Source organism: Protopterus annectens, chromosome 10.part0, assembly GCF_019279795.1.
Source record: "Protopterus annectens isolate FY-2018-M chromosome 10.part0, PAN1.0, whole genome shotgun sequence".
Classification (NCBI taxonomy): Eukaryota; Metazoa; Chordata; order Ceratodontiformes; family Protopteridae; genus Protopterus; species Protopterus annectens.
In genome coordinates, this window is record NC_056744.1 from 1,389,129,674 (window position 1) to 1,389,151,796 (window position 22,123).

Here is a 22,123-nt window from a genome sequence, read left to right on the forward strand (position 1 = left end):
CGCGGATGCCATCTTCCATCTGAGCTCCCCCCTCTGCCCCGAGGGAAGCCACTGCCACGTGTGTCATAGAAAGGCCCCTGGGACTTCTTGAACCACATCTTTGCATTCTTCAGACTGCTGGAGTAGGATCGCTGAGGAGTAGAAAAATGAATGCCCACAGCAGACGGGGTCTCTCCATCCTTTTCATACCTGGCTAGTGTGTCCCTCACCTTGGGACTGAACAAAGATGATTTGTCAAAAGGGGCATTGATGAAGGAAGACTTGAAGGGCTCTGAAAATTTACACAAGCACATCCAAACGTAGTGCCTTATGGCAACACCGGAACCCACTGCTCTGGTCGTGTCTTTGGTTGTGAGTGCAATATGTTACATGGACAAGTCTGATGTAGACTCCAGGGTGGCTACCTGAGAGGCCACCTTATCCTGCACCTTGTTAGACACAGCTCCAGCTACAGTGTCTGATAACTCCTTAATCAGATCTCTCTGGAGTCTAGTAAAGTAAGCCATAAAGTTCAAAAACCTGAGTGCAAAGGTTGATGAAGTGTAGACCCGCTTTCCAAATCTGTCCATCGTTCTAGACTCCAGGTTAAGAAGATGTACAGTAAGACTCTCATTGGCGAGTTCCTTCTTTGTGACAGCCGCCACCACCATGGCATCTACTGCAAACATTTGGCCTAATATTTGTGGTCCTCTGGTGGGGATAGAATTTTGTCTGGTCTCCAGGGAATAGGCACTATGGAATCAGAGTCCTTCCAAGACCGCTGTGCGATCAGCTTAATAAAATCGCCAGCGGGTGGGGTCACCCTGGAAGTAGATGGTCGAGCACCAAACGCTTGCAAGTACACAGATTCCTCTGAGGTCGGGTCTTGAGGATCTTTAGGATATCTCCAAAGGAGACATCTTCGGGGGTGACTAGGGGGAACTTTTCCCTTCATAGAAATCCATGTCCTCAGTGACAGATTCTTCCGGGGAATCCAGGTACTACCTCCTGCACATCTTCTTATGGGAGGGGTTCCTCAGTGGGAATCTCTGAAGAAGACTCTGAAGAAGCGGGGCCCTGTACAGGGGTAACCTGAAGCTTCGGTGCTCGCGGTCCTTTTGTGGAGATTGGTGTCAGCTCTGGACCAGAAGATATGGTAATGTGACCCTCCAATGTAGGAGGGACCAGCTGACAGCCTGCAGAGGCAAAAGTCCTCTCCATAACCTGGAAGGCAGGACACCCTGAAGAGGAGTAGGAACCCAGAACTGAGAAAGACCATCTCAGAACTGAGATCACAACCCTTTCTCAGAGTCCGCCGTCCAAAGCAGGAGCCAGTGAAGGACCCGCAACCGACAAAGTCCCAAGAGTCAAGGTCAGCTCCGAATAAAAAACGGGAGCTGATTTGAGACCCCTGGAACTGGCAGTGGAGTCTCGGTGGCCTCAAGAATCTGTCAGTTCTGAGGAGGGAACTGAAGAAGTCAGAGCAATATCCGGTGCCAAGGTAGGGATGCCTAATGGCAGTGAACAGCTGGTACCAGGGGAATCAAAGTGCTGGGCTCTGAACCTTCGGTGGAAGTCAGAGGAGGAGATAGTGCAGGAGTCCATGGAGAAGATACCCCAACTCCACGAGGGACAGGGGCCTGAGAAGGGGCAGGAATACCTCCTAATGCCAACAGCTGATCCACCAATCTCATGACATCTACCTTGAGAGACTCCTAGAGGATCGAAAGGATAATCCCAAAGGAGACTCTGGTCGGTCCAGAAAAGGAGTGGGCAGCTGGCCCACAAAGAGGTCTACGGAAGGTGAATACCTCATCCTGGGAAGATTCGGATCTGGTTTCAGCACCGAGAGGGTGGGTAAAGCCTGCTAAGGTGCCATTGGAGACGTCGGCACTGAGCAGGAAACCAAAGATGCCAGTGCTGATGCTGGTGCCGAAGGCACCGTAGCAGCAGAAGTCAGTGCCGAGGATCCTTGAATTTGCAGCTTCAGTACCTTTGCTTTCAGTTCTGAGGAGGTAGTCAGAACTGGAGCCTTATGTTTTTGGGCCAGTGGTGCTGTGGGAGACACAGGTACCAAGTGGCTCTTCTTTTTGGAAGGGTCTGATTTCGGAAGGGGAATCAGACTTGGACAAAGCTTCACTAAAAGTAGTTTTCAACAAGCCCTTTAAAATGACTTTATTTTGACATTTAACCAAGGCCCGGTGACTAAAGGCCTGGCAGATGTCACAATTTAAGTTGAGATCTGGAGTTCCTAGACAATAAATACATGAAAGATGCCCATCAGAATTGGGCATCTTTTTTTCCACAGTCTTGGCATTGTTTAAATCCAGAAATGCCTTTATGTTTTTCTTCCATTTTAATAATTTATATTGAAATGTAACAAACACTAAACGCACACACACACACACACACACACACACACACACACACACACACACACACACACACACACACCAAGGATAGATGGAAGGTCTACCAGCGATGGTAGTAGAGAATACCAAAAAGGTATAAGGGAAAGAAAGAAAAGTGGTACTAACAATGGTACTAAGAATTACCACAAGAGGTAAGATAGGTGGAAGAGGGAGTTACCAACAAAGGTAATGGAGATTACCAAAAGTATTCAAACACACAGCTGAAACAATTATATAAAGGTATAATATATATATATATATATATATATATATATATATATATATATATATATATATATATTTTATTTTATTTTATTTTATTTTACATTTGTTGACCGGGCTAGTCCAGCTGGATAATTTCCATTTTCAGTGGAGGCCCGGGGAGAAAAGCTCCACAAATTTAAAACAAGGTTATACAAATTGTAGATTTACTATAAGTTCCTTTGACAGACATTGAGTTACCATGGATACTTATTAGTCTAGAACAAGAAAAAAAATAGAACATATATAGTGCTATCTACATATTGAGAAAGACATTAATTATTTCTAAAACTACAATCCATTCAGGTCATTACATACATATTAGTGTATATAAAATATATATATATTTTTTTTTTTTTTTTTTTTTGTGAGAACAGTAGAAACTGTAGAGTCATTAGGTTGATTGAGAACACAGAGAAAGATTGCAGTTGAGAAGTAAGGAAGTATGATAGTAGAAGGTATAAGGTTTCTCAGTCTGGATTGGTACAAGAGCAGAGCCAGAAGTTTTTAAGATGTGCAAGAAGTTGTTTTTTAAAAAGATCAAAGGAGCCTATAGAGGTAATGTGAGAGGGGAGGTTATTCCATATTTTGCCTACTGCGTTGGAAAAAAGGCAGTTACCTGCAGAATTGGCAATTCGAGTTGTGTTGACTTGAAGCTTTTCAGCAGAACGTAGTTGTTTCAAGTTATTATAAGGGATCAAGAGGTTACTGAGAGCAGGTGTTTTAGATGGTTGATATAATATCTTATGTGATATTAAGAGTTGTTGATATATAATCTTGTTAGGAAGTTCCAACCAGTGTAAGTGTTTTAAGTTTAGACAGTGGTGTGTTTTATACTGGGATGCTGTGGCAAAGCGAGCTATATTGTGGTAGGATGTAGTAAGTTTCTTCAGGTTGCTTTTGGAGAGATTAGTGTAAATAGAGGAGGCATACAATAGGGTAGAGATAAGATGTGTTTGTGCTAAGGTGGTCCGTGCTTCTGGTGTAAGGTAGGGTTTGATTCTGTACAATGAACCAATTTTTTTATTAACTGCTTTTATAGTGTTATTGATGTGGTAATCATAGCTAAGATTATTGTCAATAGTAACACCAAGTAGTTTAGTTGTTAAGTCTGGGGAGATGAGGGAGTTATCACTTGCAGTAATAGAGAAGTTAAGTTGAGTAGATTTGTGGGTAGGTGAGAAAAGTAATAGTTTTGTTTTCTTGGGATTGAGGAGAAGACATCTTTTTGAGAACCAGTGTTCGACGATAGAAAAGGTAGATTGTGTGAGTGAGTGGAGTTCAGATTGAGTGGAAGCTGTGCAGATAATGGTGGAATCATCTGCATATTGTATACATGTAGTGTTTTGGATAGATGCTTGGAGGTCATTAATAAAGATAGAGAATAAGAGTGGGCCTAGTATGGATCCTTGTGGTACTCCTAAAGAGATAGGTAGTAAGGAAGATAGACAGTTTTTCCAGAGTACTGCTTGTTGCCGGTTTTCAAGATAAGAAGAGAACCAGGTTAAGGAGGAGGTATCCAAAGCAAGGGATTTTAATATGTGTAGTAGAAGTGTGTGGTTGACCATATCGAAGGCTTTTGACAGGTCTAGGAAAAGAGAAGAGGTTAGTTTGTTGTTGTTACGATTACAGTTGATAGTGTTGGTAAAGGAAAGTAGAGCAGTGGTAGTACTGTGTGAAGGTCTAAATCCATGTTGAGTGTTTGCTAGTAGGTTGTTATGAAGGAGATGGTTAAGTAGTTGTTTGTGTATACATTTTTCCATGATTTTAGCTAGTGGAGATAATAGCGCTATAGGACGAAAGTTTGAAAGGTCTGTGGATTTGCCTCCTTTGTGTAGGGGTATGATATGAGATATCTTCCAGATTGCTGGAAAAGTACTTTCTTTTATGGATCTGTTTATGAGGATGGAAACAGGGTAGGCTATAACTTTGGCTGCTACTTGAAGAAATTCAGCAGGAAGGTTATCAGCTGAGGGGGTAGAGGGTTTAAGTTTTTGTAGAAGAGATTGTATGTAGGAGGTAGGTATGGGTTGAAGTTGCAGGGGAGGAAGGCAGTTGTTGATGTTATTTAAGAGCAGTTGGGAAGAATCAGGTGTTAAGTGGTTAGCTAGATTTTGTATGGAAGTAGTAAAGAAGGTATTAAAGTTATTGGCTATTAAAGAGGGGTTATCAGGGTCTAAATGTTGTGGGTTTGGTGTAACTACTTTCCCTGGGGTAAGTAGATTATTGATAGTCGACCAAAACTTTTTTGGTTCTTTTTTGGTTGATTGCTGTAGTTCAAGGTAATAATTCTTTTTATCTGAAAGTATAGCTTTTTTGGTATTGTTTCTGAGTTCTTTGAAGGTTTGGTGATCGTTTGGATTTCTGGAGGAACGCCATTTTTTCCATGATTTATTTCTAAGTATAATTTTTTGTTTGGTATTAGAGGTTAGCCAGGGTGCTATTTTGGTCTTTGTTCTAATGATACAACTTGGGGCATGTTGATTTAAGATGGCAAGGAATGCTGAGTTGAAGTGTTCAACAGCATTGTTGAGTGAGAGATGTTTAAGAGGGGTCCAGTTGTATTGTGAAAGTTCTGTTAGGAATCTTTCAGGATTAAATTGTTTTTTTGAATATATTGTTTTATGTGAGGTAGGTAAGTTTAGCTTAGTTTTGGCCCTAATGACATAAGTAAGAGAGTGATTGCTAAGGTCTTCTGGAAGGATGCCAGTTTGGTAGTTTTGTAGGGGAGAGTTTGTAAGAATCCAATCTAAGGTGGTTTCTTTTTTGCTTTTATTATTTATTCTAGTTGGACTATCAATTAGTTGTTTGAAACCAAAAAGATTTATATGGGAGGTGGGGTTAGCATTGCTACAAGATTTCCAGTCTATGTTAAAGTCACCAAGGAATAGTGTTTCTTGAGGGAGGTTTATAGAGTGGTGTTCAAGAAGTTGTTCTAAGGTGGGGATATTATTTCCAGGGGGGAGGTATGCACAGATGATGTTTATAGATTTAGTGGTGTTAATTTGAATTTTGGATCCAATTATTTCAGCATTATTATTTTGGTTAAGGGTAAGTTCTAGAAGAGTAAGCTTTAGTTTTGTTTTATATAGAATAGCTACTCCACGTCCTTTTCTGGAGGTACGATCAAGTCTCAGAATGTTATATCCAGGTGGGGTAATTTCAATGTCTTTAATAGAGGGTTTTAGCAAAGTTTCTGATAAGCATAGAATGTCAAAGTTGTGTACTTTAGTAGGGCATGGAGTTGACTGATTTTGTTGCAGATACTGCATATGTTGAGATGGGCAAGGGATAATAAGTCAGAGGATGCATTGAATGAGAGAGAGAGAGGTTTGAGGTGATTTTTAGTTTTGTTGGAAGTTAGAGGGCCTGGGTTGGGTTGAATGTCACCATCTTGTAGTAGATGGAGGAATGTAAGATAGTTTTCAGGTTTATGTTTTATGATTGTGTCGAAAATTTTCTTTGTTTTAGTGTGTAGTAGTTTGCAGTGTAGTACCCTATGGTATTTGGGAAGTAGGTATATGGATTGTGAGGAGGTGTGTAAGAAGGAGGGAGGTGGGGATGTTACAGGTATACTGGTATGTTTAGAGGGAAGTGAGAAAGAAGCAGTTAAGGAGTGTTCATAGGAGGTTAGGAAGTAGGTGGTTATGAGAAAGAATAATAATAAGGAGATAGGTAGTTTCATTTGTGGCTGGGGCATAGTGGAAGTTGTAGAGAGGTAGTTGTGAGTCAGTATGATATTCTAGTGTGTTGTGGATGGAGGTACTATGGAAATGAAGGGTATATAGTAGGGGCTATAATATGTTAGGTGTGTAAGTGATAGAGGGGGTGGGGTTAGTTATATTAGGTAAGTGGATTTGTAGGTGGAGGGTGGTATACAATATCTAAGGTTGTGATAGGGTGGAAGAGAAGGAGGTGTGTCTAGAGGAGAGGTAAAGGTAGGACCCCTGGGGTGGGTGGGATATGGGGGTAGGGTGGGGAGCGGAGCGGGGCACACACAGTAGACCAGAGGAGAAGGGAAAAAGTATCAGAGAAGGCAAGGGGTGTCAAGGCAAGGGAAGGTAGCCTAGGAGGAGAGGATAAGACAGGGTATTAGAAGGAGGAAAGGGATTAGGTTAAGAAGGTAAGAATAAAAGTGTAGTAAAGAAAAGAAATACTAGTATCCCAGATAGGGATGAGGAGAGGGTGACATCTAGTGGGCAACTGTGGAAGTGCAAATAGCAAACAGGGCAGCTTCCAGGTGAGAGCTATATAAATGGGAGAGAAAGGATAATCTAGGTAGCTATCCAAGGAGTGTGTGAGGTGGTAATGGAGGAATGAGGGGAAAGGGTAGCTGCTGGCTGCTTAGGTAGTGGCAGTCTAATAGCTTAGCAGGTACAGTTGGTTAAAACTTAGTGCTGCATGACTAGGTGGACATACTTTCTTGCAATCTTGAGGTAGACGTTGGTAGGAGGAGACAGTGTCCTGAACGAGTCCAAGGTTAATGTGCAGAGAGCACCTTAGTGGAGATAATAGAGGGAATGCAACCCAGGCAAAAACACAGGGTCGATTTGAGGAGATAGCTGGTACAGGAGGGAAAGAGGAGAAAGAGATAATGTTATAATACAAAATTAACATTCAGTAATGCAAATACAAAGTCAAAAGGAGGAAAAAACTCTGGTTATTCAATTAGTAAGCAGAGCATCATTACATATAGGGGTTTAAACACATAGAAAATATGCAAACAATTGTAAGCAGAGCATTTACCTACATATGGTTATCTCTAATAATGTAGAGGCTATCGTTGATGTAATTCACACCCACAACGGCATAAAACAGTCATACCCATGAGTAATTACAATTGCAAGACTTATACATATATATATATATATATATATATATATATATATATATATATATATATATACACACACATATATATATATATATAAAGAGCGAGAGAGAAAAAATAAGGAATTAACTTAAAAACAGAAATTTTTAAGTACTTAGCTGAGAGCAACAGCTGACACGTCTTGCTAACAGAGCGGCAAACGAGATCTGAGGTAATGAAGAGAGGGGTATTTGAGTAGAGTCTTAGCTCGAGAGTTTTTTGGCTGGCGAGAGCTGTATAACGGCCAAGCTGGTTCCGAGGACCGGAACCGAGTCCCATTCGTCAAGAATGAACAAAAATTGACAACATCAGATCAACTACTTACTGGAATGTCCATTAACCATCAAGTCATTCAGGTTATTATACATTACATTAAATCTAAAATGCAGTTATTTTTGCTTGTCAAGCAGATCTCTAAGTTTTGTCCATGTACTGTAGTAAGAGGTAATCCTGGTTGTTCGTCACTTAATTATAATGATTTGTAGTTGACAGACTTCAGTTGCAAAACTTATAAATTCTTTGAATGAGGGTGAAGATTAGTTCTTCCAATTCTGATTTATACCTTTTCTCTTTATAGATAGTATAGAGGAACCTATGTTTCTGATGGACAGAGGCAGCCAGTAAATCAACCCCTATATAAATCAAATTTGTGGGTCACATTTGAGTTACATAACTAAGTTTATAATGGCCTTTGTATTCATTAGTCTACTATGTACCTATGAACCTACAGCCTCACAGAAGTGCTTCCTAAATCTAGTTTGCAGTATTTCCTCAATGTAAACACTGTGTGTGCCTTTCTAAGCAGTTTGTTTTGTATTTCTACTTCCATAGTACACTTAACTCTGTCTTTTGTTTTTTTTCCTTTATGCAGTATTTTGGGAATACTTTTAAAATGCAAAATAATATATATATGTATATATATATATATATATATATATATATATATACAGGTATAGATATAAGCTCATGGGGGGTAAGTACTTGGCTAGCTGCCCTTGCAGGCCATTTTAAGTTTAGCCAACTTCACTTTTTGTGCTCGAAATAACCTATCCCATTTGGTTAGACTGGCCTTACCCATCCCATGGCCGTTAATTATATATTACCTCTAATGAGCATAACTGGGATCATACTATAGATTACTTAAGGGGACCCATGCATAGAATAAAACATTTAGGAGCTGCTTCTATCCATTAGTAGTACAGGGAGAAGTCCTAGGGTAAGTTTTCTGTTTCCCAGTCATAGATTTAAGTTGCACTTGGATATAGATAGGGATAAACTTTGTTTTACGTGGATGCGGGTTCTGTTCCACAGCAGCTGTGCCCACTGCGAGATACACATCTCCTTCAAACCATTTTGTTGATGCTGCAGAAGAGGTTTACATCCATACACTGAGTATTTATAATGCCATTTACAGTAATCCAACAGTAATGGGTTGGAGAATGCCTTGCATGCTAGACGCAGGTCACCTCTTAGTAGTCTGTAAGATACCGAGTATAGTGCCAGGGCTTTGAGTCAGTCCATGTAGGACATGTTGTTTAGGTCTTGTATTCTTTTAGTGAGGTGGACACACACATCAATTCAAAGTTACTTGCACAAGGCAAATATGTGAGAGTGTGCAAATACTTCCATATACAGCAGTTGCAGTCAGGCTGAACTAACTTCTAAGGACGTATGTTGGGTATGCATGAGTGTGTATGTTGTAGTCAAGTGAGTCTTTTTTTTTTTTTTTGAAAGAGTGTTGGCGTTGGGAAATCTGTTGAATGCATATTTGCAGGAATGTGCTGTTTGTCAAGGTATGGGCCTGCCAAATAGAAGTGTGCTATATATGCAAGTAAGCAGGTAAGTAGGGTTTGTGTTTCAGCATTCTGGTTTAGGAGTGTGTGTGTGTGTGTGTGTGTGTGTGTGTGTGTGTGTGTGTGTGTGTGTGTATTGCTTCACTGTTGTGTATCTTGTTATTTCACCTCCCTACCTTCTGCTTGAAAACTTCATCTGATCCTTATTTCTCAAATCTGAAACAATCATTTACATTGTTATTTTTTCTTTTTGTCTCCCAAAGCACATACATGTAAGCTCATTATACATTTTTGTTTTGTAATGTGATATACTGCTGTCATTAACTAAACTGGTTTATTAATTTCTTCAGAGTATATCACTACCTTGTTTTTATTTTATCTGCTCTTGATAAGCATTAACAAGCTATTCACATTCTAGAATGCTGTTAACTACTTTAATTTATTCCAACACACAAAATACACCAGCAAAACCCGACCAGTTCCAAACAAAATGCAAAAATAGATTCACTGGTGAAAAAGCGGTTTTTGTCAGGTCCCACAAAGTCACACCAAGACTGGGTCAAAAAACACACTTTCTTTAATATTAACTTCAGGTTGAGTGCTTTCATCTACATACAGTAGACTTCATCAGAACACCTTGTCCTAATACATTGCTGTTTAAATAGTAACTACCTTCCAATCACATCCCAGCATCAATTAACCACATTAATTTTCAGAGTTTCTAAAATTCATTAACCATACAAATAAACTTGGTTAATAAAATTTAAGGTTAAAAGCTAATTAAAATCACGATTGAAATTTCATATCATAGAATAAGTACACTAATACCATATGCAGATATAAAAAGTACATAAAAATATATATGACAATACATTAAAAAATATATATATCCAAATATATACAAAAATAAATGTCAATGGAAAACAGTAATAAAATGCCCAACTGTATTGCCTAACCTAAAGATTATTGATAGATGGTTGAAACCCATCTATGATAAGGTCCCACATATTGTAAAAGATTCTTAAGACTTTCTCAGTCGTCTAAAACCCCAATTATGGAAAGAAAACATAATTTTGTTGACTATCGATGTAGTCGAATTATTTTCTAGTATAACTAAAGAGGATGGTATGAATAGATTTATTAACAGTATACAGAGGTATACACAATTTGACTGGGACAAAGTAAGTCTATTAGAAGAATTTATGGGTATAGTGTTGGACAACAACTATACATACTATGAAGGAGAACACTACAAACAGGTTTGGGGGGGTCGCCATGGGGGCAGCTTGTGCCCCCATGTATGCGAACCTTGTCCTATTAGATTGGGAGGATGAGTTTATTTTTAAGAACAATGTGTGGTACTAGTTCATTAGTTGTTATGTTAGATTTTTGGATGATATACACTATTTTGTGGACTGGTACCATGGATGACATTGTTAATTTTGTGGAGTATCTTAATAAGTCCAGCACATACCTAAAATTTACATATAATTTCAATAATATGGGAATCCCATATCTAGACACTTATGTTTATTCTACAGAAGGAGGATTCCAATCAAAAATATACAGAAAGGAGACTTTCAGTAACTCCTATTTAGAGTTCTCTAGTAATCATCCCAGAAGTCAAAAGAGAAGCATCATTAAAGGAGAGTGTATCAGAGCTGCTAGAATGACTTCAGATTATAAGGAGATGGTAACAGAGATAGAGAATATTGGAAATATGTTCAGCGAGAGGGGATATCCCAATGAACTTATTAAAGACATTACAGGGTATGTCAAAAGTTAGTGGAGGAAAAAGTATAAGCCCCTGTTGGGTGCTGGCAAGGACACTATTAATAGACCCATTAATACACTAGTTGAGGATATGACCAAGAAGTTCAGCAGAGCATGTATATTACAATACAATCCCTCTGTCAAGGAAGTGAAAAATATTATACAGAGGAATTGGAATATTTTGAGGTGTGAAGATGGGGTACACAATAAACTAGGGGATGCACCCCATTTTGTGTATAAAACAGGACCTAATCTCAAAACAAAAATACAAATGAGTTTTACTTATGGGGAGAAAGGAAAGAATAGAATGGAGGGTACTAGCAAATGTGGACACTGTAATCAGTGTCATGCAGTTAGGGAAGATCCTACCTTAACCCTAGGTAACACTAATAAAACATTGATTAGGTTTAAAAAGGGAAATTGCCAGACCCAACATGTGGTGTATCTTGCTACTTGCACCAATTGTTCCAGTTTTTATGTAGGAAAAACAGGTAGACGACTGAGAAACCGTATTTATGACCATTTGTATTGTATAAGAAAAAATATACAAATAATGCTCTATACAGACATTTGGAAACTAGTAATACTTGTGACACTTTTAAATTTGCCATATTAGAAAGTGTTAGGATTAACCCTAGAGGGGGAAATGTGAAAGCCAAGCTGGGGGAGAGGGAAGTAAAATGGCAAATTTTATTGAACGCAGCTACCCCCCCTGGATTAAATGAATGTATGTCCACCAAACCCTTATTATGTACCTGAATTGGTTCTTTTCCTTTATATAACAATAGAATGTTTAGCTTATTAAACATATAATATTTATACATTATAAACCATATAGTTACTTTTTCAATATAGAAACATATGTTTTGTTAGGTAATACAGCTGGGCATTTTATTACTGTTTTCCATTGACATTTATTTTTGTATATATTTGTATATATTTTTTTAATGTATTGTCATATATATTTTTATGTACTTTTTATATCTGTATATGGTATTAGTGTACTTATTTTATTATATGAAATTTCAATCATGTGATTTTAATTAGCTTTTAACCTTAAATTTTATTACCCAAGTTTATTTGTATGGTTAATGAATTTTAGAAACTCTGAAAAGTAATGTGGTTAATTGATGCTGGGATGTGATTGGAAGGTAGTTACAATTTAAACAGCAATGTATTAGGACAAGGTGTTCTGATGAAGTCTACTGCATGTAGATGAAAGTGCTCAACCTGAAGTTAAAATTAAAGAAAGTGTGTTTTTTGACCCAGCCTTGGTGTGACTTTGTGGGACCTGACACCGCTCTTTCACCAGTGAATCTATTTTTGCATTTTGTTTGGTACTTTAATTTATTCTTGTATTGTGTAACTCCAGATCTCCAGCTAGAAAAACACAAAATCCTGAAATACTGGTTAAAATGAAATGATACAGTCAGTTCATGTATCTGAACAAGGCATTCATTAATTTTCCCTTTTACGTCCACTTTTGTATAAATTATTATTCTGCAAAGTACTTACTCTGCGTCCTTTAGGGCCCTGTGGCCCAGGAGGTCCTCTTGGTCCTGCAGGACCCTATAAGAAAAAGCAAAATACATTTTAAGCATATGTACAGAGAAAAAGACAAGAGACTGTTTAAAAAGCTAGCAAATATATAATTCTGTTCTAATTAACCAGTTCAATGTTTGCATGATTTCTTTAACACATATACATATGATCTGATCATATGATCAGTGGTACCACGATGAGCCAAGAAAAAGACAACAAATAAGTACAGCAAACAAGTAACATCTGTCCAAAAATATCATTAAAAAGTAAATGTCTCTGAACAATCGAAGGCTAGTGGATCAGCCAAGACTATTTCAGTATCTTTAAATAATGCATCTAATTGAAAATTTCACAGAACTGTAAATGTGCTTATTTACTTATTTTTAGCTGTTTACTTGACTTACTATGTGACCATCCTCTGACTCCAACAGACCATTAGTTGCTTCTACATTACTTACGTCAGACCTTTTAAAGTTATTTACTGGGGGAATGGCGAGAGAACTCCATGGTGTACAGATGCTTGGAACTCTGTATTTTAACATGTTTTGCAACAAATGCTTCTAAACTAATAAAATTAAATTGAGCAGCAGCTTTTGTATTATGCTAGGTATATACTAAATTACCCAACGGCCACTGTTTTGAAAACATGGGAGCACAGCTATCTTTACTGTAATGTCTATTATGTTTTTGTTTCCAGTTAACATAATTATTAATACTGACCAGTGAAAATTTGCTCTATGACATTATTAGTTTTTAACATGTTTATTTGCATATATATCTGTCTTAATGAACAACACAGGTGTGCAGATATTCTCAAGGTTACAGTTAGAAAATGAAATTCTGCAGCAACAAGCTACACATTAATGGGAAAAGTCTACCATTCTGACATCAGTGGAGTCACAGTTTGCCTCGAAATTCCAAGTAGCTTTTCACTGTTGCTACCATCTGCATGCAGTTAATGGCACCCTGCGTACTGACAGGAAATAAACTGACAACTATGTTTCATATGTATGTGCCAGTAAAACTGTACCACTGACATGCAAAACATGACAAAACGGTGTAGTATACTGGCATAAAAATCTAGTTATGACTTGTAATTCTGCTTAGAAATACAGGGGTCTGGCCATGAACCAAGGGAGTGCCTGAAATAGAGCAGTATTATTACTTCACTGCACTATACTAATGTGCATATGACTTTTCAGAAACATGCACAGCTACATAAAATGGAAGGACTACTTTGTCTGTACACTGCATAAGGGTACTTACTGTGGCTGAACAAGGTTTGTACAACTAATTCCATGCATCACCACACACAATGCATTAATATAACTTACATGTCTGCTGCACTTCTAAATTAGTATATAAAACACTCAATACAATCTGCATTAGTGCAAACAAATGTTTCCCGACTTAGGAAGCAAAGACACTGTCGGTCCATAGTTAACAGTGTTTCTATACAGATTTTTTGCATGCACTGTACTTCTCCAAGGCTTTCAAAACCATTATGCTGTCTTTTCACAGGAAATGGTTCACTTTTTCCTTCTCAGATGGTTCCAGTCAATTTCAGAGGTAAATTTTTTTTTTCTTCCAGTGAAGTGTTATTTCAACAGACAAATAACAACTACATTCCAGAAGCTAGACGCTCAGTACTGAACTGTGCTGTCTTCTTAACACCTGAGGTTTTATTTACTTATTTGTTAACCACTGTAGAGCATTGACCACATAAAATTCTTCAGACACAGTCCAGGATCATTGTGTGGTAAAGTAATTTGCTCAGGTTCACACAGTTAGACAAATGGAGGCTGAGGTAATCAAATCTTGCATGACATGAAGTTGCTCGTTAACAGATCATGGCCATAATCCTGTACACTGTCCTATGAACAAGCACATCCATAGCTGCTGTGTATAATAATACAGACTCTGGCTTGAAGACAAGTCCCAACATGTTTGTAAGCACTACAGCAGAAAACGTTGCCTTTACCAGATCTCTTTAGCAATAACCATTTCAAAGTACAAATGAAAGCACGGTGTGGTGTGGGAACATTTGTCAAATTAAATACCACTTGCTGACTTTTTTTCTTCAGTTGGTAGATTCTGGCATGGCTGTCACAACAGCAGTACATGCACATTGATGATAATTTCTAATCAAACTGACAAAGTCCTGTGACAAAATCTGTCAACAGACGGATAACAAGGACAAGGTGGACTGTCTTGGATGTACACCATTGCATACACTATCTTTAAGATACAAGTAAACTGCACACAGAGTATAGAGGATGCACGACTCCAGGGGCCAGCTTTTTTTTAGTTGTGGCACAAAACTGTGGTGCCTCTGCTCTCCAAGGCTGTGCATATAGACCACAGCATATGGAAGCAGTAGGTTACATCAGCTATTCTAAGGTAAGGTGATGGGGTGAACAGTCAGATTCATGCTTTCAGCATGGCTTTCACTGCTCTGAGTATGTAAGCAGTTTAGTTCCGTATCTTCTGCTGATGTCAGGGGAGAGATCAGCTGCATTTCATTTACCATCTAAATTTCTTGCTCTCATATCATCTCTCTTCAATATGACCACATTCAGCACTTTGCATGGCACATTGCCTCGAGCAACATTATGGACAGCTCTTTTTTTTATTACTTCTGCAGTTCTGCAGCTTACCTGTTAGGGTCTTACATCAAGACAAATGGCTCATCTTGCTTGTGTTGCTTTCTTGCCTAAGGTCTGCATGGTTCATGGTACACTTACTGCTTTTACACATAGCTCACAAAGGAACATATTATGCCTACATCCGGAATGATATAGAAATAATACCAGATGTAATGTAAACTGAACTGTTTTGTACATATCACTGAATTTTACTTACTATGCATCTGTCTCTTAGCAGTAAGTATTTCTGTTATGTCAGGACAAATGTACTGCAAGTGGGTCTAAGGCAGGTCTGCGGATTATCCCAACAGAGTTCATTTGTGCCCAGGTATAAGATTTTCACAAATCATTTACCTTTAATGGTTCTTCTCTACCACCTTTGTAATAAAACCACCATCTTCAAGATTTGCAAAATGACTGATGTCATCACAATGGCCTATTGACCAGAAAAACAGATTGTATATACACATTTTTCCTTTAAATGTGTGTTGTTAAAGCAAAAGCTTATTTAACTCCTGGAAAGACAACTACAGTTATTCTGTCAAAATATATACTATATAGAAAGTAACTGATACTGCTTACATATTCATATTCATTAGTTATATATGCTTTAATTTAAAAAAACTGTAAGCCAACTTCTGTTCAAAGTTAATGAAAATACATTAATGCAGATTGCAGTCTGACAGCTTTCATTATATCTTTTATTACACCTTTGGTTCACGAAAGTTTTAGAAATGCTTTTGTTGTACATTACTTACAGGTAACCCTTGTCCTCCTGGTGGACCAGATAATCCCGGAGGTCCTGGATAGCCCTACAAAACAAGCATGACAATCATAATAAACATTTTTTAATTATAAATAACCAGACATTCTGAGGCTTTTATATTAGAAAGGCAGTGTGTATAAACCAAAATTGAAACTTTTATGTGATTTTCATTCAATACTCTTCAATTTAATTTCTAAATGGCTTTTTGCCTCAAAATAATTATTCACAGTAACTCCCACATGAAAAGTGTTGGAATTTTGATGTTCACTAAGTTATAAAGGTCATTTCTGTCTTATAAAATGTATTCCATGTATTCTGTTAAAACAAATGAAGTCAAGATCTGCTGGTTTACTCATTTTCTAAGCCTGACAGAATGGCACTGGGTCACACAACTGATGACATTTAGAAAAAAATATTGAGTCCTCTCTGGATGCAATTTAACATCTTATTATTTTTTTTACACATCCTTCTTAAGCTGGGACTGAAAATCTCGTGTTCACTAGCTCCTAATTTGTTATCTTCCTCAAACTAGTACTCATTTCTGGGGGTTCTTGGTCCTTAGGCTTAAGACCTTGTGTTTTGCATTACTGGAATTCAGCTGACACTTTTCAGTTTCTTTCTCCTAGTTCCTCCCTCTCAGCTAACATAATTCACTCAGTTTCAGTGCAATGTGTGGATAGGTTGACTGTGCTTTCAGTTCAGCTGATGATATTTGACATGAATATCTCAGAGTACCATTTTTGGGACTGGCACCTGTTCGGATTTCACAGGCAACTTTCTGTCTGTTTATAGTACACCCTCACCACTAGTTTCTACTTCCTTCCATTTAGCCATTCTTTGATTCACTTGACTTCTTTCTTCCCTGCCTCCTTGCTCCCCATATTTCCAGTTAGGCATCTGTGGAGGAAAGAATCAGATGCATTGCTAAAGTCAAGTAATAATACATCAAATACTTCCCCTTGCCATATTCCAGTGTCAGACAGATGTACAACACGATAAGACTAGACTATCAAGATCTGTTGGCTACAAGTCCATGCTGACATTCACTTTGGAGACTGATGGACTCTAGTAATTTTACTTGTTCTGCTCTCAGTAGTTTGCCCATGGCTTTACTGACTAATGACATAAGACTATTCAATCTGTAGATAGAAGGCTCTCTTCTTGTTCCTGATGTGTCTTTATCTTTTTGGTAAACCACATTGGCTTTTTCTTTCTTATGACCTTGATCTTTATGACAAGATCTAGTTTCATGCGTGCATCTACTATGCCTTTCTGCCAAACTGATACGCTATGACATGGTCACTATTGCACAAGGGTGCTTTCACTTAACTGTCTTAAATCTTAACTTCTTTGGAATAAAATGTCTATGATCTTCTCTTTCCATGCTGCTTCCTGTACCAGCAACCTGAATCCAGTTTAGTCCAATAGTTTAGCAGAGCATTTCACTTTAAATAATTGGATGCTGAAACATTCTACTCTCACTAGGGAAGCTGAGACTTTCATGAGCATAACCATTTCCTCCTGGTTCATTTCTGCACCCTTCTACTGATTTTATCATAATTTCTCTTTGTGTTTGAATGTTGATACACTACATCTAACCACAAATGTTCCTGTTTGTTGCTCTCTAGGCTGATGGTTGAAGTGCTTATCTCTTAAGGACTCCTTGCACTAGCCCCTGTGCCACTTCCTCTACTACCTCACAGCTTATCCTTAGCTTAACACAGACTGTTAGTCCTCTACTTTTATCCTTCTGTCATTGCAGAGTGTGACAACCAGTGATCATCATACACCAGCCTCATTCATCACCTACCCAGCTTTCTGTTTACTCCTGCTGATTATTTCACTCATAAACACCTGGGTCTATACCTCTTCGTTCTTCTTTAAAGGGCTTACAGCACCCTAGATCATTTCTTTACAGCCTTTTGGCCAGAACTGAATACTTTTCTTCCTCATTCTGACCAGTTGTGTTTTCTAAACCTCCCCTTCCTACCCAATTTAAAGGCAGAGCATTTCTAGTATACCTTTGAAATCCCAACTTAAGCAAGTGTATACTGCCTACACTTAGGTGGACACTGTCCATGACATGCAGGTCTTTTCCAGTACATGCTTGCCTTCTAAGATTAAGCCTTCCTGTTATGTTCATTCATTTAGATAGAAACTGAACAATAAAATTCCTTTCTTCTGAGGTATAGTGCTAGTGAATACTAATAATACTTCTGAGAATGAGTTTCCATCCTACAGCATGGCAGCTTTTTGCTAGTTTGTGCTATTTCAACTATTTTCCCAAACTCCCATGTATGGTTATATGACATTATTTTTCCCACTGATCCAAGGATTCTTCAGTTCCATTTGGCATCGACTAATTCCAGCCTAAGTACTACCTTTAACAAACACTGCTTAGAAAGTGGACCTCTTCTTCCCCAACTTACAATCTTCATATTCAGTTTTCTGATTAAAAGAACATTACCCACCTCTACCTCCATCTGAAGTCTGTACTGTTCCTATGTTATCCTTCCTAGCTGCAGCTTTGTTGTCTAGTCTGCAGCCATTTTGCTCCCTGAGAATGGCATACCAGTCACTATAAACTCCATGGTTTCCGGCCTCATTCTCTCTATCCTCTTCTCAACTTATTACCTGTTTCTGCCTCATAATCTATGACCTTTCCCCCCAACATATCAGTCTATCTGTTTCCTCACCTTTCCTGGAGTCTAAGTCCTTTTTCTCAGCTTTTCCCCTCCTCCTTTGTTTAGGGCTTGTTCTGCCTGCATCCTTACTGCTGATTCACACTTTTCAAGCCTTGATGTCCTTCTGGACATGTGCCCCTCCATGCATATTTCCTCCTGTCATTACTCAGTTTTGGGGCACATTAATCAGTGTGTTTCTTGCTTCTGCTCCTTCAGTACTTCCCTCCTTTCAATGCCTCCACTCAGGATCTGCAATATTTTCTGGTTTCATTCATGTCTGATGTCCTGGACCTAAACTGCTCACTATTTACCAAAGCCGCACCCCATTCTCTGCCTAAAATACTGAACATCCTACAAGCTCAATAGTCACCTCTCAGCCAAACCAACAATCCACACCTACCACATGTAATCCATCTCAGCCCTTCTCTTTCCATTTTTATTCAAATTCTCATTCCACCTGCATCATAAAATCTCAATGAAAACACATCTATCAATAAAATGGTCCTACCTTTGTACCAACCTCATTATGAACCTCCTCCTTATGTAGTCAGACTAAACTAATACTATTAAAATCTACACGCTACTATAATAAATCTCCTGTTTATTGGTCTTAACAGAACTTTAACTGCTTGAGTAAAATATGAATGTGTTTGTATAAAATATGCATTTGTTATCTTTGCATTAAAATTAAAATGTGTGTATATGTGTATGTATTTTATATATATATATATATATATATATATATATATATATATATATATATATATATATATATATATATATATATATATATGGGTGCATTTTAGATTATCGAGTTACCAAAAACTCGAAACCTATATGGTCAAGACCATATGATAGAGTTTTTAGAAACGCGAAAATCTGAAGTGAGTAAAAAAAAAAAATGTAGAGAATAGAGAGATGGTGGAGCCAAGACCCCAAAAATATATGTATAAATGTAGGTAAAGAGACTTGTAGGCTGGAAATTAAAATACTTGAAATTTATTACAAAACACAGATTTAGGTAAGCGCTTTCGAGGCAATCCTCTTCTTCAGACCTTAATACAGAAATAAATTAGCACACAAGGTTTAAATAAAACCAATAACTAATAAAAATTCTTTAAAAATCAGTGACGCAACCCTCTTTTTTTCAAGAGAGGTTTTAAAGATACAGTACTGTTAAGACCAGGTGATAAGTATGCCTTAAAGTCCACTATCCACCTTAGTTCAGCATATTCAGTTTAATTGTTAATATCACCTTCTCTAAGGCTCACATTCATTTTTTGCGAGACCAAGAATTTAAAATTGTGCTGATCACCACAGTCTAAGACATGGTTAGCTAATGCATCAGTAAGTTTGCTGTTCCTGATATCATTAAGATGTTCCATCACCCTTTCCTTTATAGTTCTATTGGTTTTACCGATATAGAATGCACTACAAAGATTGCACTTAGCAAAATACACAATGTTTTTAGTAGAACAATCTGCATAAAATAGAAACTCTACAGGTTTCTGATGCACAGGGTGTAAAATCGTGCAGGTGGACCAAATGTTATTGTATATTCTGCAGTTTCTACATGGGAAAGTCCTTCTACATTGTGAGACAAACCTGTCACATGTTTTATTCTGTTTATAGCAGAGTTTCTTTTTTAAATTCTTGCTATTTTTAAAGTTAAAACTGGGTGTAGAACCAACAACCCGGCTAATCCCGGGGTCAGTGAGAAGAATGGACCAATTCTTTTTAATGATGTCACGTCTTGAAAACATCATTAGAAAAAGTAAGACATAGCCTATTGACAGGTAATGAGGAGACTTGCTTATCTGGGGGTACACTCATTAAGTGTTCATCTGAGTAGTAAGGTTTGGTTTTGTGACTTTCATGTAAGTCTACTTCAACTATCACTTTATCGATATCACCCTCTCTCAACAAACTCTGTGGTGAGACGACTCATAGCATCTGTTAATTCTTCCCTGTCTGTATGCAGTCTCTTGCAATGTAAGACTTGGCTCTTGACTATATTCTTATTAATGTGCCTAGGATGCATACTGGAACAGTGAAGAATGTTGTTCTTCCTACAGTCCTTCCTACATATCCTTAACGAGATGTTGCTAAAACATAAGGGTTTCGAGTTTTTGGTAATTCGATAATCTAAAGTGAATATATATATATATATATATATATATATATATATATATATATATGTGCAAAATGATGATTACCTGTCAAAATACACACAGGTTCATGATTGCATACTAGGCTATCTGCCCTGAAGGGCCAGTTTAAGCCTAGCCAATAACCCGAGGTTAGGAACAAACCCTTTATCTTGTGTCTATGAGTTCAAAACCTTAACCATTATGCTAAACTTACCCCTAACTGTCATTGTTAAATTCTTTATTTTTACTGTTAACTCTTGCTAACCCTTGGTCAAAATGTACATAATGTGAAGTTTTCTCCCTGGGCCTCCATTGAAAAGGGGCTTTGTCCATTTGGACTACCAGTAATCAAAGGCAAATAAATAAATACCTGCAAACATACTAATGTTTGTATAAGAGATACTATATTAGCACCAGGAAAGTCCTGTCTATCTTAAAGAGTTGTTTGTTAAGTTACTTTTAGAAATGCAGACAGTTTAACAGGTATATAAGTAAGAGATGCATAATTAACGCCTAACAGGCTTTGATAGATAAATGACTCAAAAATTGCCTATAGAAACTTCACTCCAAAATGTACAAGTCATTAAGTAGAAGGCAAACAATTAGCAATACGCCTGCTCTATTAAAAAACAGGAACATAAAAAATATAAATGGATGTATGTAAGGTCACTTCTCATATTGCAACTCAGCTTCAAAAGTTACAGAGGTGAGTAACAAATAAGACTGAAATAAGCAAAGGAAAAAACAACTGTAAAATAAATCATTCTTGAGCAAATGCGAAGTAGTGTTGCTTCTCCCGCTAAAGAAGTAAATAACAGCAACTGTGAAACACAAACCTTTGTATATATCAAAAGATGCTATATCAATATCAAAAATAAAAAAAATAATGAAACACATATAAAACTCATTCTAGTTATTTCATGTACTAAAAATAAGCTAGACATTAAATCTACAAACCTTACAATTTTAACACTCTACACCAAGTATTTTCCAGAGCTGGAGAAATTGGTGCCCTGTGCAATACCCAAGTACCCTAACTAAAAAAAGGCAATCCAGCTCTGCAGGCAAAGATCAACTATGCTGTATGTTGCTGTGTAATAGATCTTTGCTACACACACATGCAGACGGCAGGCACACACAAATGCAGACGGCAGGCAGTCTGGTAGGTCATTCATTCAGCCATGATATGACTAGTGATACTGCCTGCAGATGGAGTTGCACTCTTGTTCAACCAAAGCAATCAGTCACG

The 22,123-nt window shown here is 37.7% G+C and overlaps 1 protein-coding gene across 1 annotated transcript in view; it reads right to left on the reverse strand.

The window, feature by feature from the left end:
• The window catches only part of COL24A1 (collagen type XXIV alpha 1 chain), a 3,617,818-nt gene that overhangs the window by 1,073,206 nt on the left and 2,522,489 nt on the right, over positions 1-22,123 (reverse strand). Inside the window, exons 27-28 of the mRNA XM_044086026.1 lie at positions 16,033-16,086; positions 12,603-12,656 (exon numbers count right to left, since the gene is read on the reverse strand). Of these exons, the coding sequence (XP_043941961.1) occupies positions 12,603-12,656; positions 16,033-16,086 (108 nt within the window). The remainder of the gene's footprint in view (positions 1-12,602; positions 12,657-16,032; positions 16,087-22,123) is intronic.